Genomic DNA, 9202 nt, shown 5'->3' with positions numbered 1-9202 from the left:
GACAATATGGGCAGAAATAATCGGTGAGCATTTTGCACCCGTTATTTTTAAAATCTTCTTGTTTTTACTTTTATTTTAATTGAGCAATATTGATAGCTTAGTTTCTCCCTTACTATAGGGTCTAAGACTGTCATCATCTCATGAGGGATGTAGAAAGAGCCCTACGTGAGGACAATATGGACAATTTACGTGTAAGTGAAATAAATAGTACCAAATGTAATTACACAGTTAATAAATTAAATAATAAATAAAACGTAATGTACAAGTCGTTTAATTTTATTATTTTTTACAATAAATACACATTTCGATGGACTTAGGCGCACTAAAATTTATTAAATAAAATATTCAATAAATAACCTTATTACTTTAACACATTTCGTAGTAATTTTGAAGAGCAGTTAATTAATGTACTTATAATTCGCAAATTATAGGCACTAAACACTCTGCATGTCTTATAAAAACACTTAATTTATAGTTTCCCGCGGTTTACGTTTAAAATTTAGTGTTATTATTATTATTTTTTAGGGTGCGTTCGTTTTGATGATCTCAAGAATGTGAATCTATTTTAAAATGATTCAAACATAAATATTGACCTTAATTCAAGCAATAAAGACAAAATATATATCAGAGTGGTATTTTATTAGACATGGTTTATGATTTTGCTGTAAACTATCCAAAAATTTAAGGAAAAATATAAACAATGTAAATGATAAAGTTTTAGCATTATTCAACACAACTTATTTGACGTTTAGTTTTTTTAGTTTATATAATAGTTGATGTTTACGTTTTGCAGTGTAATTTAAAAGAAAATTGTGTGGAGTTTAGCGTTTATTCCTCATTTACGCAATCGCTACCTAGTATTATAGATAAATGTTAATCAAGTGAAAAGTTTAAAGCAATTACAACTGTTTTTCGGAGTATTGTCGGCTATATTTTGCAAAGTTCCTGCACAAGTTCAACTTCTACCAATTTTACATCAGGGATACAGTTGAAAAATGTTATATTATAAAATAACATGAGGGAGATTGAGGGAGCTCCACGCAAGGACAAAATGGACTGAAGCAACTGGTGTGCATTTTGCAACCATCATTCTTAAAATCCTGCTTTTACTTTTATTTGAACTAGTTCTTCCCGCTTATCAGTCACGGTAAGCTCGAAACTGTTAGCGCCATTGCTTCCAGTGGTCGAAATTCACTTTTGTGAACAATTTGTTTAATCATTTTCCTAGTGTTAGAAATTATAAAATGGTAGGCAACACATCGTACACTGCAGCATAGGCAATTGCATATCCAAACTACGTAAAATGTATAACAATTTTGAAAGTTAATTTCTCTTTCACTATAGGGCCTAAGCTTGTTAAAATCATATTATGAGCGTAGGAGGAGCCCCACGCAAGGACAATATGGACAGAAGTAGCCGGTGAGCATTTTGCAGCCATTATTGTTAAAATCTTCTTTCTTTTAATTAAACAATATTGAAATTTTAGTTTCTCCTTTATTATAGGGGCAAAGAGTCTCAAAATCTATCAAGCGACGTGGAAGGAGCCCCACGTGAGGCCAATAAGAACAGAAGTAACCGGTGAGCATTTTGCACCCCTACCATTTAAGGTCTTCTTGTTTTTACATTTATTTTAATTAAGTAATATTGAAAGCTTAGTTCCTCTTTTATTATAGGGTCTATGACTTTCAATATCANTAATAAATATAATTAGCACAATATACGAGTAAATAGCAAACATCAATTAATTAAAATATAGATACTAATACAGGTATATTTGTATGAACAAAGAAATTGTTCTTTACCTAATTTAATACTGCTTCCTGCTTCTACAGGGGGTGCTAAGGATTCAAAAACTGAAGAAATACTAGCTTCTGTATTGTCCATTGTGAGGGTACTTTCTATAACAAATAATTATATCTGTTTTGGATATTTGAAACTGTTATCTGCATAACTACCTGCAATTGAAACAGTTCTTCTTTTTCTTCCATATATTTTCACTGGATGCAGTACTTTTTCATCTTTTAATGGGGACAATTGCGTCTGCCTCCATTCCTCTACCTGAAGAAGTTCTACAAAACATTTTTTTTAGAACTTAAGTTTCACAACAACAATAAATTACAATACCTGCCACTTTCGTTGGAACCGCTGTTACTTCAAGAAAATGGAAAGCGGCATCTTGACCTTTAACTTTTGCAGGAACTCTATAATCTAAGCAGAACATTTCAAATTAATTTGACCCCATAATGGTGTAGACTGTACAGCACGGTTTTTCTGTGTTGGACAGAAAACCCTCTTTCCTTTCTAACCAGCACTATTTCAGAAAATAATTACTTATTGTAAAGCATGATTGAAGCACTTAATACATTACTTACTTTCAGGATAGGTAAAAGTACTTCCCACAAAAAGTTTCAAAATATATGAAGTTGTGAAACTACTCACTATTACTCAGTATACGCTATAACTAGTGGGGAATGGTGGGGAATTCCGCTGGTAATTACAACCGCTGTCGCATCATCTGTTGTCGTTTCACTAAAATGTATGTCGCCTAGTATGCCGATAATGCCGATGTTGGTAATTTAAAAATTTGAAAACTTGCGTGGTGTAAAATTAGGTGTCGCTGATGCTCGCCATTTCATATTGTGGAATGTGTCACTGATTAAGTTGCTTACCCTTTGTATATCCATTATCTATGGTTGCTGGCACTGTCAGCACTGCTGTTCTATTGTATTGTTCTATTACATGTCCATTATTATTCTTAAAGTTTGAGGTTGGATGAGAGTCTGTGAGCAGTGGTTATTATTTTATTTTAATCTATTTGAGAATCATGAACGAATGTCGATTGTGCTCGTCTACGGTCGATTTAATCAACATTTTCGATTCTAATTTAAAGAATTCTCGTGAACTAAGGTGTTTTATCATTTTAGCTACGGGTATTGAGGTAAGATACAAAGAATGCTAATGATTACCCTAATCATTTCGTTACAATGGCGGGTATGTAGGTAGTCAGTATATTCATTTCTGTGGTAGTGTGGCTTTATTAAATTGGCGGTAATGAATTATCATGTATGTAGAAAAACAAATTAACTGTTTTTTTCAGGATTGCGGTTCATAACATTTAGAAAATGTTAAAATTGAATGTATTGAGAAACGTAACGGTCAGTACAAGGATGGCTAATTTTTTTATTTAAAATCGATTTGAAATTCTTTTATTTGTTTCACTATAATGTCGCGCTCGTTTTCAATTAAGTAGTTTATAAAATGTTCCTAACGTTTTTCAGAATTGCTGTTCAATTACAATTGTGTATGTAGGTAACATGTTTTTCTATGTTCTTTACATATTTTGTGTTGTAAGCTTTTAAAGATTTTTGGATTTTTATAGGTATAGTGATATTAATTATGTATGTAGATTCCTAGTCTGAGTTTTTTTTTATTACTGTGTATTATATAATGTGTCCAAATTTTTAACAGTTGCAAGTACATAAATATGAGAATTCTGATTGAAGGAGTGCTCATAATATTAATATGCATTGGTGATTCATAAGAAAAGCATGGAAAAGAATAAGAAATGCTTATTTTTATTATAATTAATATGCCAGACAAAAAGTCAGCTAGTACCATACACATGTGCAATTACTTGTATATTTAATTGTTTCTGTTCCAAATAGTAATTGGAAAATACACCTTTTCAGATTAGAGAAACGGATGTCGTCTCCAAGTTGGTGTGTCGGCGATGTTGTATTCTGGCCATTAAGATTTATAAATACCGAACAAAGGCTGTCGCCAACGATAAAGTACTAAAGGTAGCCCTTTGCTGATTTATTTTTAATTTGTTTTAAGCATCTTATCCCAGTTCACTATTGAAATAATAATTCCCTTTCAGGAGCAATGTGGACAGCACTATTCCCCTCCACCGTCTCCGCCCCTTTCTCCGTTTGACACTTGCAAAAATAAAAGTAGTGGCGATTCTAGTGAAATCGGAAACACAAATCATCATAATGTGTCATTTACTCAAAATACTAAATTTGGTCTCATAAAAAAGCATCCTTCTGTTGAAGAATTAATGAGCGTATATCCGAATATTATTTTACCCTCTCGAATATTTCAGTCACATATAAACCCTGTTATAACAATTGACAAAAATGAAGTAACCGAATGGTTTCAAAAGCACCGTAATCTACAGTACGATTTACCACTTGTTGCCATTAACGAATGTTATTCAAAATTTAAGAACATTACCATACGCAAAGTGATTTCCAAAACTGAAAATTTTGAAATTGCTAATGAAGATGACGCCTCTAAAAATCAATTGAATAATGTACCTTGTAAAAATGCTGAAAATGTCAATAAAGAAGATGCCAAGAGTAAAAGTTTCAGTTCCTGTAATATTGTAACAGAATGTAGAGTTGTGTCGAATAATGTGGCCAGAAAAAGAACTTCAGGAATACGAACGTACAAAAGGAAAATGGAACGAAAGAAGAATCCATACGAGACAAATGATTCCGATGCAGAAATAATGCCGACTGCCAAGAGGAAAACCCCAATAATGACGAATGAAGTGCAAAAAGAGATTTTCACTTCATCTTTGGGTTTGACGCCATCCGACAAACGCTTAATTACTGAAGAAATAGATGCCGATGTTATTTATAAAACGTCACCGAGTAAGTCGGTAATGTTCGAAACTCTTAAAGAAGTGAATTTATTTGTTTGTAATATTTGCAATCGTGTTTGCGATACAAGAAAAGAACTTACTGAACATCAGCGAATTCATTTACATTGTAAATTCTGTAAAACGAAAGTTAAAAGCATCGACGCTCTTCTTGAACATAATAATGAAACATGTTTCGTCAATTTAACGAAAAATTTACCCAATGTTGTGCTTCTTCGAGCCGATAAAGACCCGAAAATGATTAATAAGTATAGAAAAGCGTTTGAAACTTTAAAAGATGAACAAGAGGAAAGCGATGAATATGAAAACTCCGAAATAATTCCCCTAATTGAAGAAGTGAACGTACCAGTTGGCGGAGGCGAATTTCTTGACGAATTGCAAACAAATGCCCAAATTTTACCGTCATATACTAATGAAATACTCATGCCCGAACCAGATGATAGAGTTGATTTGAAAAATCCCATGCTTAGAAGTGTTCTTGCTAATAATTTATCAAACGAAAAACATAGTGAAGATTCTAAATTAGAACAATACATAGAAAGATCGATTGGTAGGGCGACGCAGAAGTCGAAAAGAAAAGTATGCTCTACATCTACGATTAGTTGTTCTAATGAAAACGTCGTGTGTATTTCGGACGAAAGTGGCGACGAAACAACCACCAATAATAGTACAAAAATTGCCGGTTCTAAAATCAACGACTTGATCGAAGATGTTACTGTCGTACCACCTGTAGAGTCGGTCTCGATAATTCGTCCTGAGATAAAAATCGCCCAAAACACCATAGTATGTCCCCAAGCCACTCAGGCGATGAACAGTAAATCGTTAGCATCATTGGAAGAATCATTAATTCAGGACCTGTTTAAAAAATATTCAATAAGTAAATCAACTAATAGAACCACTCAAGTATTTTTACCCAGTGATTCCAGCATAAAAGTTTTAGGGAATAAACTAATGAGCGTAGAAAATATGTTTTTGGAACTTAATATGCATAAGGTTCCCGTGGAATTAAATTTCAGTGACGTAATAAAGATAGATTTTAAAAGGGCCATCGAAAAAGCACCGTACAAATCTGATTTCAGCTGGAATAAGTGTAGTATTAATGAATTAATGCCTCACCATCTGTCAACCGCTGCATTAAAGCGTCAACCTGTGCACGAAGTAATACATATCGAGGACGACGGTTTCATTAGCCCAGCTGCCGCAACTGTAACTACTGCTAGCCCTTCCGATTGGTCGGTTATTTCTGAAAATAACATTCCTAAGAATATTCTTGTAAGCAATCCCGACGTCCGAACCGATACGATTCCCACAACGTTTATTCAACCCACTGTTTTATTAAACGGAAGTAGTTTTTTACCTAACAACAACAATAAAAACAGCAGCAACAATCAAACAATTACCATTCCTCTTATACCGAAAATTTCTTCCTCTAGTAACAATCAGAGTAAATTGATTAATCAGTGTAGTAATACAGTCCAAGTGGTCGTCCCTACATCTAATCCACATATACAAGCTGTATCGGTTCCACATAATCACGTGCAAGTGTCTACTACATCCTCTAATACTATCCTTCTTAATCATATAAACGCTATAAGTAGGCCATCGTCAGGTCAAAAATTATTACTTCCTAGACCCTTTTTTACTTCATCAAACGTTATACAACAAACTTCGTTATCTCCGAACATCACATGTTCAGAAACGCACAAACCGTCAGTAGGCGCTATTACTAGTAGTAATTGTGGAAAAATTATTTTGATTACTCATAATCAGAATAAAACAGTGGACCAGAACGACACGAACGTTGATAGAAAGGTTGAAAGTTTGCCTGCTGTTGAAACAACAAACTGTACTTCTTCAACTACAACAGAAAAAATTGCTGTTCAAGGAAGCAGCGGTCCCTCACTTTTAAGAGTGAGAAATTTGTGGGAGTTAACAGGTCATAAGTCGTAAATAAATGTAGTTTTTATTTTATTTAAAATAGGAAAAATTGCACTCTTAAAACCTTTTATGATCACACTGTTATAAGATTACATTAACGATTATATTGGAATAGTAGTGTTCGAAGAAAAAATTGTTAAGTTCTACATATTAATTAAAATAGAACATTGGCTTGTATGTACATAAATATGTGAATGTAAAGTGATGTCTCATTATTACACTTAAGTTGTTTATAAATATAAAATAGGCACTAGAGTGGATACATTTAAGAATAAACTGAAAAACAAATGTGTTAGGTGGTTCTTTCTTCCGTATTGATTTATTAAGTTAAAGTGTAACAGTTATTAATAGGCATCAATAACAAAAAAAGCAGAGACAGGAAATAGCGTGTACAGGAAATCAATAACAATCAATAATTTTAATTCAGTTATAGCTTCTGCTTAAGTTGCCCTGGCACCTTCACCGAAATTTACAATAAATTTTGAAATGTGTATTTTCATGAGCGGCCTATTTTTCGGCATTTAAACGATAGTTTAGAATAAAAATTAATCAAAAACACATACACATTTTTAGAAGTTATAATTAAAGATGTGAAAGGATTCACAACCAAATTTTATTATTATTAATTATTTCAATTTTGTGGTTCTCGAATAGTATTAAGGTTTTCTTTGTAGGTGCATTATTATTAGTGTCGCTGTATGTTGGGTTGTCTATAAATTGTAGCTTAAATATAAAAACCACCGTTTTCACAAATACATTAACTGTGTTTTATCATTTTAGCTACGGGTATTGAGGTAAGATACAAAGAATGCTAATGATTACCCTAATCATTTCGTTACAATGGCGGGTATGTAGGTAGTCAGTATATTCATTTCTGTGGTAGTGTGGCTTTATTAAATTGGCGGTAATGAATTATCATGTATGTAGAAAAACAAATTAACTGTTTTTTTCAGGATTGCGGTTCATAACATTTAGAAAATGTTAAAATTGAATGTATTGAGAAACGTAACGGTCAGTACAAGGATGGCTAATTNCAACCAAATTTTATTATTATTAATTATTTCAATTTTGTGGTTCTCGAATAGTATTAAGGTTTTCTTTGTAGGTGCATTATTATTAGTGTCGCTGTATGTTGGGTTGTCTATAAATTGTAGCTTAAATATAAAAACCACCGTTTTCACAAATACATTAACTAAGTAAACTAAATCTCTCATTTTTAAAATTTTTATTGAGGTGTAAAATGGTAACCGATTACTTCTGTCTGCACAGTTATTGTATATGGATCCATCAACAACTGTTATTAGATTGTGATAATCTCAGCCCCTGTAATAAACGAGAATTTTAATTTTCAAAATTGGCAAATGGTAAAAGCTCGAAACTGTTAGCGCCTTTACTTTCACTGGTCGAAATTCATTTTTGTGAACAATTTGTTTAATCATTTTCCCAGTGTTAGAAATTGTTTAAAAAATTTAATTCAAAGAAATTTGTTTATAAAATAATAGGCAACACATCATACACTGCAGCATAGGCAATTGCATATCCAAACTACGTAAAATGTATAACAATTTTGAAAATTAAGTTTCTCTTTCACTATAGGGACTAAGATTATCTTTTAGAGGACGTGGAACGAGCCCCACCCAAGGACAATAAGGACAGAAGTAACCGGTGAGCATTTTGCACCCCTTCTTTTTAAAGTCTTCTGTTTTTTACTTTTATTTCAATTAAGCAATATTGAACGCTCAGTTTTTCCCTTATTATAGGGTCTAAGACTGTCATAATCACATGAGGGACGTAGAAAGAGCCCCACGCAAGGGCAATATGGACATTAGTAGCCGGTGAGCATTTTGCACCCTTTATTTTTAAAGTCTTCTGTTTTTTACTTTTATTTAAATTAAGCAATATTGAAAGCTTAGTTTCTCCCTTACCATAGGGTCTAAAATTGTACAAATGACATGAGGGACATAGAGAGAGCTCCACACAAGGAAAATGTGGATCGAAGCAACTGGTGAGCATTTTACAACCCTTACTCTTAAAATCCTCTTTTTGCCTCTATTTTAACTAGTTCTTCCCACTTATCAGTTACGGTAAGCTCGAAACTGTTACCGCCATTGCTTCCAGTGGTCGAAATTCACTTTTGTAAACAATTTGTTTAATAATTTTCCTAGTGTTAGAAATGGTTTAAAAAATTTAATTCAAAGGAATTCGTTTACAAAATGGTACGCAACACATCGTACACTGCAGAATAGGCAATTGCATATCCAAACTACGTAAAATGTATAACAATTTTGAAAGTTCAGTTTCTCTTTCACTATAGGGCCTAAGATTATCTTTTAGAGGACGTGGAAGGAGCCTCACACATGGACAATAAGGGCAGTGGTCACCGGTGAGCATTTTGCACCCCTTCTTTTTAAAGTCTTCTGCTTTTTACTTTTATTTTAATTAAGCAATATTGAAAGCTTAGTTTCTCCCTTACTATAGGGTCTAAGACTGTCATAATCTCATGAGGGATGTAGAAAGAGTCCTACGTGAGGACAATATGGGCAGAAATAATCGGTGAGCATTTTGCACCCGTTATTTTTAAAATCTTCTTGTTTTTAC

General features: G+C 33.0%; 1 protein-coding gene across 13 annotated transcripts in view; it reads left to right on the top strand.

Moving 5' to 3' along the window:
• Positions 1-9202, top strand: part of LOC108742806 — a 12152-nt gene continuing 2950 nt past the window's right edge. For 3 of the 13 annotated variants that reach the window (XR_003231090.1, XR_003231089.1, XR_003231091.1), the window contains exons 1-3: positions 2736-2938; positions 3690-3800; positions 3881-6486. Coding sequence is in view for 3 of the 13 variants with exons in the window: in XM_018478135.1 (XP_018333637.1) it covers positions 2825-2938; positions 3690-3800; positions 3881-6616 (2961 nt within the window). In the remaining 10 variants the exon portion in view is untranslated. The other 10 variants (XR_003231098.1, XR_003231095.1, XR_003231093.1 and 7 more) reach the window with 10 other exon arrangements.

This window comes from Agrilus planipennis, unplaced genomic scaffold (genome assembly GCF_000699045.2).
Source record: "Agrilus planipennis isolate EAB-ADULT unplaced genomic scaffold, Apla_2.0 scaffold40, whole genome shotgun sequence".
Lineage (NCBI taxonomy): Eukaryota > Metazoa > Arthropoda > Insecta > Coleoptera > Buprestidae > Agrilus > Agrilus planipennis.
This window is presented reverse-complemented; position numbering and strand designations above follow the sequence as displayed.